General features: G+C 42.1%; 1 protein-coding gene across 3 annotated transcripts; it reads left to right on the top strand.

Annotated features, from left to right (window-relative positions):
* The first annotated feature begins 714 nt into the window (after positions 1-714).
* LOC106097647 (gastrula zinc finger protein XlCGF8.2DB) lies at positions 715-7,959 on the top strand. Of its 3 annotated transcripts, XM_019363251.2 has the most exons (3): positions 724-982; positions 5,167-5,535; positions 7,313-7,959. In XM_019363251.2, exons 1-3 carry the CDS (start codon positions 811-813, stop codon positions 7,591-7,593), a joined length of 822 nt encoding a protein of 273 aa, XP_019218796.1. In that variant the 5' UTR covers positions 724-810; the 3' UTR covers positions 7,594-7,959. The 3 variants fall into 3 exon arrangements, with proteins under 3 accessions (XP_019218793.1, XP_019218796.1, XP_019218795.1); XM_019363248.2 differs by lacking the exon at positions 7,313-7,959 and having other exon boundaries at positions 715-982; positions 5,167-6,416; XM_019363250.2 differs by lacking the exon at positions 7,313-7,959 and having other exon boundaries at positions 952-1,057; positions 5,167-6,416.
* The last annotated feature ends 9,378 nt before the right edge of the window (positions 7,960-17,337 follow it).

The following is a 17,337-nucleotide window of genomic DNA, read 5'->3' as shown; positions in this document are numbered from 1 at the left end:
GGTTTTTGTGTGTCTGTATGTGGTGTGAAAATCTGGAACAGTCTGAGTTTACAACTGAAACAATGCAAAAATATTCATAGATTTAAATTCCTCTACAAACAGTTGGTCTGGTCACAGTATAATCAATGATGGTTTTAGTGTGCTCTGTAATGTCTGTTCTCTTACCATTGCTGGTATGGATTCAAAAAAAAAAAAGTGTGTGCGTATGTATGTATATATATGTACATGTGTGTGTAGATGTGTGTTTGTTACTATGTAATTATTATTGCCTGTTACCTGTGGTAACGCAGTTTATAATTAATATATTCTGTATTCAGTTATGAAGGTTCTATTTGTTGTTTGCGAGCTGGCGTTGAGATGCTTGCATGTGCCCGGGGCTGTTGATGGGTTTGTTTGGTTTGCAACGATGGGCGTAGCTGCGGGAAGTTTGTTGTTGATGAGTGAGTATAGGGGTGGGATTTAATAAGTTTTCTTCGTCCCGCTCCTTTTCAGGCAAATTTTGCTTTTTGTTTTGTGCACTTTATGCTTAATATATGTATTTTTTGTTGTGCCTGAAATGAACAAATAAATAATAATAATAATAATAATAATAATAATAATAATAAATAATTTACTGCAACAAACCGAGACGTTAAAGAGGAACTAAAGGCAACACTCTGCTCTGCCGGAACCTCACCATGTGACACAGGCGGAAGTAAACAAACAAAGGCGTCATTACTGTTCCACGTGTGTGTGTCTGAGCACAGAGATTGTTGTGTTGTGTTGTGTTGTGTTGTGTTGTGTTGTGTTGTGTGAGCTGTGGCAGTAACGATGCCTTCAGTTCAGTATCTGAGAGAGTTTATCAACGAGCGACTAACTGCTGCTGCTGAACAAATATTCTTGGAGTTTGAAAAAACGATCGTCCAGTACGAGGAAGAGATCGACCGTCAGCGCAGACTGCTGGATATCACCTGGAAACCCCAAATCAAGCTGCACAGGACAGGTGAGTGTCCCTCTGAGGGAGGATCCTAATCACAGCTCTGCGGGACATTTATGATTGTGAGGACTTTTTGGAGACGTAAGTAAGCAAAATGTACTTATGTACCACTTTTCACAGAAGATTATGCAGTTTAATGTACAGCTGGTAGATGTGACCGTTATATATCGGATCACGATGTGAAAACATCTGTTGTTTCACGTTATACGCTATCGTTTGTTTCGTGTGTCACACTGTTTACTTTATTTTTTCATCGTTTTGATGGTCACTGTAGTGCCTATATTAATTTCTTAAAACTCTCTCTTTCTCTTATATTTAAAATAACCACACTTTGGACGGACAAGCGTCGGTTCGTTAGCGACAACGACAGTACAACCATCGTGTGGCTCTGCCGGTGTTACAGATTAACTGGCGTTTAGATTAACTGGCGTTGGTCGAACAGATGTGTGTCAGACTTGCGTTTCAGGAGCTGCTACCGACAAACCAGCAAAAAAAACGCCAAATGTGTCATCTGTGACACTTGTGAGGTTATGGTAAATGGTAAATGGTAAATGGCCTGTATTTGTATAGCGCTTTACTAGTCCCTAAGGACCCCAAAGGGCTTTACACTACATTCACACACTGGTGATGGCAAGCTACATTGTAGCCACAGCCACCCTGGGGCGCACTGACAGAGGCGAGGCTGCCGGACACTGGCGCCACCGGGCCCTTTGACCACCACCAGTAGGCAAACATGGGGTTAGTATCTTGCCCAAGGATATTTGGCATGCAGCCAGGAGGCAGCCTGGGATCGAACCACCGACCTTCTGATTATCTCAAACACACTCCGTCAGTCTTGATCAGTGTTGGGTGTAATGCGTTACTGTAATTAAATAACTTTTCCACTGAAAAAGTAGAGTAACTAATTACTGTTCATTTTTAGGTATTTTAATTACAGTTACTTACAATGTACTTGCGTTACATTGTAAAATAATTAAACTCGCTGAATATCATTATTTAATTTCAATAATTTGTCTTCTAAACGTAGAAGTAAACTCTGCCGCTTTAACATCGCTGTAGTGCAGCTGCACGTCATTTTGCGCCAGTTTGCTGCATAGTCGTATTCTAAAGCGGAAGATGTCGGACTGGGCTGAAGCGAGTGGCTGTTTTTTGAAATGGACATATTCCCGTCTCTTCACTTTTCTGAAACAAGCAGACAAGAACATTACAGTAATATGTAAGCTATGTCCTGGGGAGAAAAAACTATCAGCTGCAGTTAATAGCACGAGTAATCTACTGAAGCGCCTGACACGAGAGCATAGGCGAACACTTCTGAGTGATCCTTGTTCATCATCCATGGATAACACCGCGGCAACTCCTGCTAAGCAGGCAAAACTTGATTTTACTTCAGCAGTACAGAAAGCGTCTGAAGGCGAGCTTAAAAAATGATTGCAGGCTACATTGTGGAAGAGATGCTACCGCTGCGTACTGTAGAGTCTACGTCTTTAAAAAAATGTATTTATTATTTAAAGAGTTTAATTTCTATTGTTTGCCCACTCAAGGTTTATAGGGATTTTAAGAAGTATTTAGTTTAATTACTTATTTAGTAATTAAGTTACTTTTCTGACACAGTAATTAGATAAGTATTGTAAATACAATATTGACTAAGTAATTAGTAATTAATTACTTTTTTAAAGTAACTTACCCAACACTGGTCTTGATGCTGTTGAACAGCAAAATGTTTAAAAATGTCGGGAGTTTACCTGGTGATATTCTAAGCGCGACGCGATCGCGAAAACAGCAAACAATTAACACCACGCCAATGTTGTTCACAGGACAGCAAGAGTAAACGATCGGGAGACTCTAGTCGTCGTTATCGTCCCCCTCCTGCATTTCATTACTCCGATTTCAGCGTTTTTGCTTCACAACTAAAGCGTGCAGTTTACTTTGTGTGCACTAACATGGACTCGAATCAAGCAGCGCCACCTCTGGCCAAGTGCCACAGCCTACAGCCAGATCAACTTGTGACACACATCTGCACCACGTTTGAATTCGTTTCATGCACAACACATTTGTACCTTTCAATTGTGTCTGTTACTTGTATTTGCTTAATTGTTTACTAAATGTTTGAGGTGTGAAATAAACCGCAATGGAGCAAAATATGGGTGTGTGTGGTTGGAGGCTGAGTTTGTGCGTGTGCGTGCGTGCACGCGTGGGGGGTGGGGGGCGCGAACATTTTTTTTGTAAAAAAAAAAAAGGGGGGGGGGGGAGCAAAAAAAATTTGGGCACCACTGATTTAGATAGTTAGAAGGTATGTAAATGCTACATAAAAGAGCGTCCACTTGTGCTCTGAAGCTTGAGTTCCTCTGTGTGAGTTCTTGGTTTAGTGATTCCTCAGCTCACTACAGTATATTTATTATCTACAGCTTTTCAACTGCAGCTTGTAGTTAAACCCTCCTCTCTCCTTGTTGCTGGACTTTCTCTGTTCTTGGGCTAACTTGTGGAATAGGGTCTGTATTCTCTCTGTATTCATTTGTGGCCTTTTTTCCTTGTAGTTGATTTTTAATGAGAGTTTATTTATCTGTTAACTGTGAGGATTCAGCCAACATTTCTGCATTTCTCTCGTATTTTCAACTGTTGACATCAGTCATCATCAGCACTGACGAGGTGTAAACTTTCTGTGTTTTTCTGACTGACATTCCTACTTTTAAGCCTTGTTTTAACAGTATGCACTGCTCGAAAAATTAAAGGAACACTTTTTAACCAGAGTATAGCATCAGGTCAGTCAAACTACTGGCATATTGATCTGGTCAGTTAAGTAGCAGAGTGGGTTAGGGACGGGAATCCAAGGACCTGGACTGCTGGGCACTGGCTATCCTCAAGAACCGGTTCCCGGTAATCCAATTCAAGTAATTCAATTGTTAGGCTGTCTGGTTATTGATCCCACTGTTCGTGCACTACAATCAGCTGATTTTAGTTTGCGTGTGAGAGGAGTGAAATAGCGGCGCACTCTGCAACATGGATGTGGACATTACATTTATTTTTATTGCACCAAAGGATGAGAACATGATGGTAAAGTAGAAACTGCATCCAGGACAAAATGGCTGCTAACACAACTATGGCTCTGCAAGCACCTGTGCAGTCAGCATGCTAACGCTAAGCTAGCCAAGAGCCCAGAGTGACGCTGCAGTTGAGAGCTGACCACATTAACATTAAAGTTTTGTAACGACTAGTACAATGAGTTACTTTCTTCTAGGAGTAAATACTGCAGTACTGTACTAATTCACATTAATTTTAAGTGCTCTATGTAATATGTGTAGCAACGTTTTGTTTTGTTTTGGGGTTTTTTGTCATTTACCACCCCAGCACTGATCGCAACAGAGGAGAAATGCCTCTAACATGCACAAATTAATTTGTATGAATGTAATGTCTTTGATATGCTGCTTAATGATAGCGGTGACTCTCAAAGCAGAGGCAATAAGGATGGAAGACAGAATTGATACAAAATTGGAACATTAAGCGTTACCAATAATCATTTGGAATCACTAAATTCTTCTCAATTTCCATTCATATCTGGGATGTTATGTTTCATTCCATCTGATACTACGAGGTTACAACTCAGACTGTCCAGGAGCTCAGTGATGGGCAGATCAAGATCTAGAGGGGGATCCCCCAGGACACATCTGTCATTTCATGCCCTACAACAGGGGTGTCCAACTCCAGTCCTCGAGGGCTACTATCCTGCAGCTTTTAGATGCATCCCTACCCCAGCACAGCTTAATCAAATGGTTGGAATACCTCTTCAGCATGCCATCAAGTTTGGCAAAGGCCTGGTAACAAGTCATTCATTAGATTCAGTTGTGTCGGAACAAGGCTGCATCTAAAAGCTGCAGGACAGTAGCTCTCAAGCACTGGAGTTGGACACCCCTGCCCTACAAGCACATAGGGCCAATTAAACTGCTGAGTACCATTTTGAGTTGCAGTAAAATTTTTAGGGAGTCCTTGAATTCAGCCACATGGCATCCTTTCATTCCCAACACATATCCAATCCATAGCACTATAGATATCAAGCTTAATTTAATTTTCCATTGTGATCTGATACGTGTTCAAAGTCTTCCTTTATTTTTTGTGCAGTATATTTGCTCAGTATGATTTTTTTATTTCTATTTTCACATCACCTTTCTTTTAATTGTCTCCTTTTTCCCCTCCAGATGTCCCACAGCAGCATTTCTGTAAGGAGGAGGAAGTTATCGCTGACCAGCAGCTCTGGAACCAGGAGAGGAGCTCCAATCTGGACCAAGAGGAACCAGAAGCTCCACAGATTAAAGAGGAACAGGAGCAACTCTGTAGCAGTCAGGAAGAAGAGCAGCTGGTACTGAAGGAGGAGATTCATACCTTTATGGTGACTGCTGCTGAGGAAAGAGACTACAGTGAACCAGAACCAAAAAGAGAGCAACTCAACTGTGTCAGCTCTGCTGTAGCAGTGAGACAATATCAGGGAGGAAGGAAGAAAGATTCAGAATCACCAAGAAATAACAGAAAGGGTCACAATAATGTAGAACACCAACCTACGCCAGACAGTGAGTGCAAGTCTGACAAAAGTAAAAAGTCTTTAAAATGTGATGTTTGTGGAAAAGCCTACAAATATAATTATGAAATGGAAAGACATTATAGAATCCATACAGGGGAGAAGCCGTTTTCCTGTAAAACATGTGGGAAAATGTTTGTACGTAGTGGTTCTGTAGTGAAGCACATGAGAATCCACACAGGTGAGAAACCATATTCTTGCAAAGTGTGTGGGAAAAGTTTTAGACAGACAAACGGTTTGACTGTCCACATGATCACGCACACAGGTGAGAAGCGACATCACTGTGAAATATGTGGGAAAATGTTTGCACGTAGTAATGGCTTATTGAGGCACAAAAAAATTCACACAAGTGAGAAACCTTATTATTGTAAAACATGTGGGAAAACATTTCCACTTAGAAATTTGTTTTTGATACACACAAAACGTCACACAGGTGAGAAACCATATCATTGTAAAACATGTGGGAAAATGTTCAAGCGTAACAGTCATTTAAAAGAGCACATAAGAATACACACAGGTGAGAAACCATATCATTGTAAAACTTGTGGGAATGCATTTAGATATCGTGCTCATTTGTTGCGTCACATGAAAATACACATATAGAGGTGTACTCTTTTAACAAAATTAACAGTTTAGCAAGCTGTGTAGAGTGCAAAGTTAAACATAAGTCAGCATGGGAACTAATGGTAAACACAGCATGATAGTGAGGGGGTTATGGTTAGAGTGTCAGTTTAAAAGCAGGTGGAAGTGGCACATTTTTACAAATTATTCTATTTACAAAATGTTTTAAGGGCATTATCAATTCTGTACCCAAGCAACAGTGATGGGGATAACACCATTGCTTTTTTCAGTAATTAGTAATCTAACTAATTACTATTTCTATCGTTATAATGCTGTTGCTGTTACTGTTACTGTTACGAAGAAGAAAATGCGGTGCGGGCAAGTTACAGTTTCTCAACACACGGATGGTTGAAGCTGTGTTCATCTTGCTGGGAGCTAGTGGGGCGAAACAGTCACACAAGTCCCACTGGTTGGCTGAGGAAGAATAAAGTAGTCATGGTAAACCAATTACATGACCAATTTAAGATAACGTGGTGGCACAAATAATTTGTGTGGCATCTTATTTGATGCAGAGTGTTCTGTAAATAGTTTCAAATGGTTATTAAAAAAGGCCTTTGCTGCATTTTTAGGTAGATAGTTGCATATAACTTTTTTTATTTGCAAAACTGCTGCATAGGTTTTTAAAATGTACAATATCTATTTGCATTTCATGTTATGAAAATGATTTGTTAAATGTTTGTTGTTACACTAAAAAATATATATATGATTTGGGGGGGGGGGTTGTTTGTTTTGGTCATTTACATGTTTTTTTTTTAAATCAATTGTATTAATGAAAACATAACTGTAAATTCAGATGTGAGGTTGTGCTGAAAAGAATGATACCAAACAAGACATGATAAATAGTTCTTGAAAGGTGAAATGTAGAGGTCAAATCAACCCTGGACCTCAGAGGGTTAAACTTTTTTTTTCTAAAGTAACACAATAGTTACGTTTCTTTGTATTTAGTTACTTTTATAATATTGTAACTTAGTTAATAACTTACTTTTTTGTAGAAGTAACTATAGCTTATTACTTTTTCAAAGTAACTTGCCCAACACTACTGAGGAATACATTTTCTATGTAGAAGTTGTTAAACTGTTTCCTAACTGAATGAAGTGCAAACGTTTGGTTTCTGCTCTTATATCTCTTTTGCATTGCTGTCATTGCAGCTACTACATCACAGAACAGAACACACACCGAGAAGACCTGCTTAATCAATGAAATTAATTTCTTTTCGATTTTATTTCATTTCAGGTTGTTTGTTTGTGCTCTGGTTCTGGACAGTAACCTTTCATGTTTAAAGGTGTCTTATAAAAATTTCAAATGTGCATCCATCATTTTAAAAATAAACAGCAGCATGGAAAGGCCAGTGAGTGATAAAATAAAAGGAAATAAAATATTTATTTTAGATTTGTGTTTCCGCAGAGTACAGCTTTACCCTGTGTTCTAGTTTGTTGCGTGTAATCCTGTGAGATCAGTCGAACCTCCAGCTGTCAGACTACACTGTGATAAATTTGAGATTTTTTAAAAATGTGCTAACCACTGCACCACCATGCTGCTTTTTCAATTCTTTTAATAAGAATAACTTGAAAGTTCATTTAGATATAATTTTTTAATGTTGATGTTTATATCATTTATTTGTCTCATTTTCTTTTGGTCATTTAATTCATTGACATTAGTTTTCTGTTACTTTTAGCTTTTTTTGTAGATTTTTAAGACTCAAGACGTGGTGGGACGCTCATATATAGAGGTAGTTAGCATTTTCATTGATGATTTCTGTTCCTCTGCAAGCGTTAAATTAAACATTTCACCTGTTTAAAATCTCCTGTACTTACTGTATTTGAGAAAAAGGTTTCTCGTCAGTCTGTCCTCAGTGAAGAGACAATAAGTCACATCCTTATTTATTGGGTTGGGTTTTCTCTGGCTTCCTCCATGCAGTTAGTGGGGTTAGATTCGTTGGCCGTTTATCAATGCCCAAGTACGCCAGTACGTACTCGCGTGCTCGGTGAGTACGTACTCGCCGAGAACGCACGGGAGTACGTACCCGCCGAGAACGCGAGCACGGACTCGTGGGCCGTTTCTCAATTTTCAAGTACGCGAGCACGGACTCGTGATTTGTACAGTCGGAACACCAGCGTACGTGATGATGTCACAGGTCCGGAGTTTTTACTGCCGTCCCCTCCTAATTTAACTGTGAGTAACATGTTATGAAGCTTAACTTTAATCACAGCCAAACCGGTTTACTCAGGAACAAATAAAACACTGAAATAAACCAAACATTAACATTTAGAAGTGATCTAAGTGACTTATATATCATTTTTAACCTCAGTAGTGAAACCTCTAATAATAAAAATAGTGTACATGTACATACCTTAATAAAAACAAGCAGGTGAGATGTGAGAACGCTTTTATTTCTATTCTAGTGGACACTCAATACTATAGACAGCTGCTGGGGTTTCTTTAACCTGAGTAGTGAGAAGTCCGCGAGCGGGGGGGGGGGACGGACGATGTGCTGGGAGTCCGCTGTTGAGTTTTGGACGAAATGCATTCTGGGATATATAGCTGTCCCAAGTCTACACCGATGCATGCTCGATAAAATGGGCGGATCGAGAACACATCCGGGACTTTTTTGCGTTCTCGGCGTGATGCGTACTTCGAATTGGAACAGTACTTGGTCTCCGACTGATGACGTATCACGAGTACACGAGAACGCAAGTACGCACAAGTACGCATATTGATAAACGCCCGTTGTATTCTTGCAGAATGTGGGCAGCAGCTCTTGCAGAAACATCTGTGGTCATGTGACACAGTTCTGTCTTCCTGTTTCATCCTTACCTCTGCTGCTGTATGAAGAAACATTTTGTTTTTTGTTTTTGTTTGTTTTTTTTTTTTTTTTTCCTTTTTTTTTTTTTAAATGAAATTTTTTTTTTTTTTTTTTTTTTTTTAACCTGTCCCGTTTGGTTCTTTTGCCATCAGAATTATTGTCTAAAGGCGAAGAAAGATGCCCAACGGATTTACTTTACCAAACTGACCATCCCAGCCTTGCCGTAATGGTCCATTTGATTCACCTTTTATTGTTTATTTTATTTTCACTTGCTGAATACGGGACAGACTTAACTGGGGGAAAGAAAGGGGAGAAAGAAAGAGGGAAAGAAAAACAGCGGGGAAGAGGGACGGGGGAAAAAGGGCAAAAAACCAAAAACCAACAAAATAAGCAGACAAAAAAAATACATATCGATCATCTGGTTCACCTGTTGAGAAAGAAAGAGAAAGCAAGCAGAAGAAAACGAGAGTAATAAACAACATCACAATGATCTATGGGAATATGACAGTAAATACTAAATGTTAGACATTATTGTGCAGCACGTAAGATCGACAGCGCACAGTTTTCTTTGAGGTAAGAGCCAAAAAGGGTGTAGTTTGTGTGTGATCACCTGTGTGTACACCTGTGAGCATGAACGCGCTTGTTTTTAAAAGGTTCCTTCATGTAATGATCTGCTAGAGGGTGTGGGGGGCCACTGCCCCGTCCTCCAGGGCATGAAGCAGGTATGGAGGAGATCAAAACTCCAGACATCCAGAGGCCCCCAGAACACAAGAGGCCAAGGAAGACCAACAGAGGGGCAGCCGCGTCACTATCCCAGAAAGAGCTGAGGAGAGTCCCAGATGAGGGGTCACTCAGCAGCCGCGGAGCAGAAGCCGGGGGGGTTGCAGTGACGTGCCCGTGAGCTCCGCCGGCAGCCAGCTGTGCCTGAGTGACCGAGCCCCGGGCCGAGAGGCCGAGGGCACACCGCCTCCGAAGTGGCCCGAGCAAGCCCCAGGCTCCAGGCCCCGATGAGCAGCCGCCAAGGAGTGAGCCGGTGTGTACCTGGGCGCCCACCCCCGGACACAGAGAACCACCAACGCACCGATGTCTGAGGGCGTCCACCACCGGCAGGGGAAGTGGTGGGGGAGATAGGCCTCCAAACCTTGGAGGGCCTGAGATGTCCCCAGAGAGGTGGCGTCTGATACCCAACCTGACATATAGACACAGACATACAGGCACACACAGATACAAACATCCATTCCCACCCTCATGCTCTCATAGGCAATTATTCCACACTCAACCAACGCGGAGACAGACATAAAGAGACGCTGTACACACAATCACTCTCCCCAAGCGTACTCTAAGAACCGGGTCCGGGTACCCTTGCCCCTGGAGGGGGAAACTGCACCCAGACCCAGGTGGTGTTACCCTTTTCCCTGCGGTGGGGAGAAGCAGACCGCCCCGACTCCGCAGCAGCAGGGAGGCCCCACATTCCAGACCCCAGTCGGACGGCCAACTCCTCCTCCTAGTCCCCCCGCTCCAGCAGGCCGCAGAGAACGGGGGTGTGTGAAGACTCCAAACCTCCCTCCACCCGCTCATATGTAGTGTTGATGTATGTGTGTTCTAAGGTGCATTTAAAACCCAGGAGGGCATGGAGCTACCTGCCAGAGCAGCAGGTAGGCGCATAGCCCCTCCTGCTAGCCCTCAATGTCTACGTGTATTTAAAATTGAGAGGTGGGCAACGACGCCAGGGGTGAGGTGTACACCCTGATGGTAATTTGGATTCTGTGTGGCGTGCCCACCCCAAGATCCTATATGTATGTGTAATGAGAGTGTGAGTAATGTGAATGTCTAAGTTGTGGGATAAAATTGAGGCAGAGGCAGCCAGAAGGGGACAGAGGGGGGGATGCCTCCCCTGCACCCTGGTGACACACCCCTACCCCAAGGCCCTGCATGTGTGGGTGACTGTGGTGGAGCGAGAAGAGGGAGGCAGCTGGAGATGGGGAGGGAAGGAAGGGAGGGGCAAGTGACCCCTCCCTGGGGCCAGCTCCCCCGCTGACCCCAGTAGGCACCCCATACTCTGCAACCCGCCAGGGAAAGGGGGGCCCAGGCCCATCCGGACCGGGGCCCAGTGCAGCAGCGCCGCCCAGCCCCACAGAGCCCGGGACAGTCCACCCGACCCCACCACAGAGAAAACTACACCCACCCCATCATCCACTCATCTTCCAGACTACACAAGACAATAGACGCCCAGGCTGAGAGCTTCCTCCACCTCTCCTGTATCTCCCCCTCCTGGAGAGAGAGTTCCCGAAGAGAGGAAAGCTCCTGCAAGATGTGATAACCTCCCCCACCAGTTGAAGAGCCCCCGAGGTGGCTCGATGCACCGGCGGCACCCTGCGCCAGGGCCGGGCCCCCATACACCCACCCGCCCACCCACAACCCCGGCAATACACCAACCAGGACCCAGGCCCCTGAGGCCCGGCCAGGGCCCCAGCCCAGAGACGGAACGCCCATCCCGGACCCACCCAGGGGCAGCCAGGCTACCAGGTCAGTAACCCACGTCCGTCAGCACAGACCCTCCCCTAGCCCCGCTGCACGCAGCCACGAGGAAACCGTCACCCAAGAGCCAACAGAGCCCTTAATTGGCCATGACCGCTACCCCGGGTTGAGCCCCCCAAGGAAGATGCTCCTGGGGAACCCCCCGATGCCCTAAGCCTGTCCCTACCCCCACACCTATCACAACAGTGAAGGTGGGACCAAACTATGACCCCCCACCCCCACTAGGTGATAGAGCTGATCAAAGGAGCCCAGAGCAATTGATCTGATGTGGTGGCAGAGGCTGTATCAAGACTAATGTGATCTAATAGATAATTTTAACCAATATAGAAATTAAGATTATTTTTATTTTTCCAGTTCATGAGGACTGTTTTCTTGGCTATGCATAGTGCAGTGAAAACCATATGGGCTATATTCTTTTCCGTAGTGACATTATCTAAGCTGCCCAACAAACACACTAAAGGCGAAGTTGGAATGTTACATTTCAGACACTTTGATAAGTCTTCACATATCTCGCGCCAAAACTTCTGAACTGGTGGACAGAACCAAAGAGCGTGGATATAATTGTCCGGTGAATTGGTTTGGCAGTGTGAGCAGTTGTTAGTAGATGTAAAGCCCATCTTGAACATCCGATGACCTGTATAGTGCACTCTATGTAGTATTTTGTATTGAATTAATTGAAGACTGGGATTTCTAATTAGATCAAAGGTTTTTAAGCAAATCTGAGACCAGAAGTTTTGGTCTAAGTTAACTGATAAATCCGCTTCCCATTTTGCAATAGGAAGTGATATTGATTCATCTATTTTAGAAAGCATTCTGTATATTTTGGACAGTAATTTGGGGGTTTTAAGAGTCAGAAATTGAACCACACTTGGTGGTGTTTGTAGTTCATCTTGACCTGGTTTAAATCTCTTTTTTACTATGGATTTAATTTGCTGATATTCTAAAAATCTTTTCTTGCTGATCCCATATTGTGTAACTAGTCTGTCAAATGAAATAAATTCTGTTCCTTCTAGTATATGTTCTAAATATTTGATTCCTTTACCACTCCAATCTGAAAAGTTTATCATATTATTGTTTTGTAATATGTCAGGGTTGTTCCAGATAGGTGTACGTTTGCATGGGATTAATGAAGACTCTGTCAACTTCAGAAACTCCCACCATGCTGTCAGAGAAGAGTTGATGTTGATGCTTTTGAAGCATTCATGTCGTTGGATGTTTGAGCTAATAAATGGTAGATTTGAAATCTCTAGATTATTGCAAAGTGCTTGTTCTACATCTAGCCAAGGTTCATCTAAGAGGGTATGTTTTTGCCATCCTGAGATAAACTGAAGCCTGTTGGCTAAGAAGTAGTGCTGAAAGTTAGGTAGTTCTAATCCTCCTTTATCCTTGGTCTTTTGTAGTGTTTTTAAGCTTATACGTGGGGGCTTATTTTTCCAAAGGAATTTGGACATATATGAATCTAGAGATCTGAACCAATCTTGCGGCGGTTTAGTTGGGATCATTGAGAATAAATAATTTATTTTTGGTAATACCATCATTTTTATAGCGGCAACCCTTCCCATGAGTGATATGGGTAGACATTTCCACCTAGCCAGATCACCTTCTACTTTCTTTAAAAGTGGGATATGGTTTAATTTAGTTAGATCTGCAAGCTTGGGAGAAACATTAATACCTAAATATTTTATATTTCCCGATTGCAGTGGAGTAGAAGAGGAATTATGGAAGGAGCAATTAATCGGAAGGACTGTAGATTTTGACCAGTTAATTGAGTAATCTGATATTCTTGCAAAAGAGTTTATCAGTTCAATCACCCCAGAGATATTGGTTTGTGAATTTTGGAGAAAGAGTAACACATCATCCGCATAAAGGCTGATTTTATGTTCCATGTTCTTGCATTTTATGCCCTTAATTACTGAATTCTGTCTAATTGCTGCTGCTAGTGGTTCGATAAAAATTGCAAACAGTGAAGGGGAGAGTGGGCATCCCTGCCTGGTGCCCCTCAGGAGACAGAAGCTGGAGGATGTCTGGTCATTTGTTCTGACACAAGCTGTTGGGGAATTATATAATATTTTTAACCAGCTGATGAAAGAAGATCCAACACCAAATTTGTTTAAAGTTGTAAATAGAAATTTCCAGTTAACTCTGTCAAACGCTTTTTCTGCATCTAAAGAAAATATTGTAGTTTCAAGGTTTTTACTGTATGAGTAGTCTATCAAATTAAGTAATCTACGTGTATTTGTTGATGAGTGCCTACCTTTTATGAAACCAGTTTGGTCAGGATGAATTAAGAGGGGGTTATTTTCTCTAGTCTCTTCGAGAGAGCTTTGCAGATAATTTTGAGGTCTACATTTATAAGGGATATTGGACGATAGCTTGAGGGATATACAGGGTCTTTGCCTGGTTTTAGCAGGAGATTAATGTTTGCAGAATTCATATTTGATGAAAGTCTGCCATTTTCTCTGATTTCCAACAACGTTCTGTAAAAAACTGGTGCTAGAATCGTCCAGAATTCTTTGTAGAATTCTGCAGGAAAGCCGTCTGGACCTGGAGCCTTATTATTGGGCATACTTATCAGGGCTTCCTGGAGTTCACCTAATGTCAGTGGCGAATCCAGTGCAATTGCTTGAGAGTCTGATAATTTTGGGAGAGTTATGTTGTCTAAAAACTGATCAATTTCCTTTTTAGATGGGTTTATTTGTGGTGAATACAACGATTTATAGAAATCCCTGAAGATGTTGTTTATTTGTTTTGGTTCATATACTGTGTTCCCAGATGAATCTTGAACAGCACAAATAGTTGTTTTTTCTTTATTTATTTTTAGCTGGTTTGCTAGAAATTGACCGGATTTATTACTATGTTCATAATTTTGTAAGCGTAGTCTTTGTACTAAGAATTTGGTTTTTTTATCAATTATCTCATTTAATTCTAGTTTTGTTTTGCATATTTTGTTCAATGTTTCCTGATCTTGGTGGGACGCGTAGGCTTCTTCTAGTGATTTGATGGTTTTTTCTAATTCCTGAATATTTTTGTTTTCCTTTTTCTTTTTATGTGATGAGAAAGAAATTATTTTACCTCTCATCACAGCTTTCCCTGCTTCCCATAAAACAGAAGCTGATGTTCCGGGAATGTCATTAAAGTCTAAATATGAAGTCCACTCTTTTTTAAAATATTTAATAAAGTCTTCATCTTTAAGCAGTGATGTATTAAATCTCCAGTTTTTACTTAGTGTGGTATTATTCTTCTGCATTAGTGTTAAAGATACAGGAGCATGATCGCTGACAGCTATAGGGTGAATCTCAGTGTCTGAAATGTCACTCAGCAGTGAGCTGCTGACCAAAAAATAATCCAGACGAGAGTAGGAGTGATGAACATGTGAGAAGAAAGTATATTCCTTACTGGTGGGGTGAAGGGAGCGCCATGCATCGCAAAGACCAAAGTCGCTCATATACTGTTTGATTATATTTGTGGACTGCCAATTACGCTGATTTCCTGCTGTATTGAGCCTATCCATTTCTTCATTTAGTCCAAGGTTGAGGTCGCCTCCAAGAACAAGTGTGCCATCTAAGTGCTCAGAGAGTGCACTGAAAAAACCGTGAAAGAATGAGGGATCATCAACATTTGGACCATATACACTTACAATACATAGCTTTTTATCAAGTATAGATAGTTTAATGATTAAGAATCTGCCCTCTGGATCTATAACTGTATCGAGTACTGTGAAATTAATTTTTTTATGGATTAAAATCGCTACTCCCCTTTGTCTAGAGTTATAACAAGCTGAGAACACATTAGGAAATTCAGGTGTTTTAAGTTCATTCGAACCTCTAAGAGGTCTGTGGGTCTCTTGTAAAAGGACAACATCTGCCTGTAGTTTTTTGAGTTGGTTAAATATTTTTAACCTCTTTTCTCTGGAGCCAGCTCCATTTACATTCCATGAGACGAATCTTAGTGCACCCATAGATGTCTGTGTATAACTAGGGGTGTATGCTGTGTGTGTCGCTTAGACAGGTGGAGGGAGTGCATCACTTGTTCATAAATAAAGAGACGGAGAGAGAGAAGGAATATGTGGCGAGATGCTCCCTGAGTCTGACTATGTGTTTGCATATTTACTAATATAAGTACCTTGGCTTAAGTGTGTGTATCCTATACGACTGTGTGCGCTGTCTGACTGATGTAAATGTGCTGCCGTTGCGCGCATGACTGTGCGTGATCGTGCTGTGCATGTGTCGAAATAAAGGATGTTGTTTGTGGATGAGTGTGGAAGCAGGTGATCGAAGCAGTGAAAGAAATAAATAAATAAAGAAACCAAGGACAAGGGTGAGCAGCATAAAAACAAGAGGGGGAAAAGAGAGAGGAAAAAACGAGAGGGGAAAAAAAAAAAAAGAAACAAAAAAAGGGAAACATTCCAATTAAACCACTGACGGAGAGTGACGGTGTTAATTCTGCTATGATATCACACTTAAGATGCGATTTAATACTACTAAGTTAGACAGATGTTAATGCAAGTTAGTGTGAGTGGATGGGGAAAGGGTGTAGCGGATTCTTATCTGGTGTGAAGTTAATACAGCCACGGAGTGGTGTCGGGGTCGCGGTGGAGCTGTCCGTCCACGTACAGCCGGTCCACAGCGATGACAGCGCGGGAGCCCTTCTGGATGAAGCCGCGTCGGATTGGGAAGAGGACCCTGCGTCGTTCCAGGATCTCTTTGGGGAACTGGTCGTTCACGCTGAAGTCCGTTCCTTTTAATTCCCTGCCGCGGCTTTTCACATGTTCCTTTTGTTTGAAGTGGCCGAATTTGGCCACGATAGGACGTGGTCTCCCGGCTGCAGCCCGAATAGGGCCGAGGCGATGCACCCTATCGAAGACGATGTTCTTCACCGTGTCCTCCGGCAGCTTTAGGTGGTTTTTGATAAAGCTTTTTACCGTGGTCTCCACGTCCTCTCCAGCGGCTTCTGGAATACCAGAAAATACCAGATTATCACGCATGCTACGAGCTTGTAGATCAATAACTGTTTCTTTTATTTTTTTTATTTTCTCTATTTAGCTGAGTAACATTGTCTGTGAGACATTTCACCGACTCCCTTAGCGTGGCATTTTCAGCAGCGAGCGTTTCCACCTGCTGCTGGCTGAACTCCAGTGATTCACGTAAGCATTTAAATTCCCGGTGAAGAAGCTCCACCAAGGACAGACTTGCGTCGAAAGTGGACAATCGCTTGTCGATTGACTCTAGTATGTCGGCAATATCTTTGCCGGCTGGCGATGTTGTGCCGGGGGAATCTGCCGGGCGAAGTCTTTTCGACGACGGCGTCTCAGATTTAGCCGGGGAAGCTGCACACTGGGCCTTCTTCATCACTAGATCCTGAAAGCACTGATCAATATAATCTTGGAGAGCCTCTAAACTCTCCCCGTTGTTCTCCAGGGTGTTGGAGATTATTTAGACAAATAACGTTAGTTGTAAGACAATTGATAAATGTATTTGGTAAGATTGAAGCTTAAAGGAATTTGTTCAAATCTAAACTACCATTCGCTTTAATTTTCCGCCAAAATCTCCGGCGTCTGACGTCAGTTACAACATGAGTCCCTTACCTTGTCCGTCACTTCCGTCACTTCATGAAGAAACATTTTGAAGAAGCAGGAAGTAGATTCATCACAAAATAATAGACATTAAGTTTCTGTTGTATTTGTAAGTATGACGTTAGCTAGCTGTTACTGGATTTCAGTGAGTAGCTTGTGTCACATGACTGATTATCTTGAATAATTTCTGTTATTTTACACAATAAACATTATTCACTCAAATTGTCACTACAACAAACCCAACTGGGCAGAGGTTTAAC

Source organism: Oreochromis niloticus, linkage group LG18 (genome assembly GCF_001858045.2).
Source record: "Oreochromis niloticus isolate F11D_XX linkage group LG18, O_niloticus_UMD_NMBU, whole genome shotgun sequence".
In the NCBI taxonomy this organism is placed as follows: Eukaryota; Metazoa; Chordata; class Actinopteri; order Cichliformes; family Cichlidae; genus Oreochromis; species Oreochromis niloticus.
Note: the sequence above shows the minus strand (reverse complement) of the source record. Positions and strands in the feature narration are given on the sequence as shown.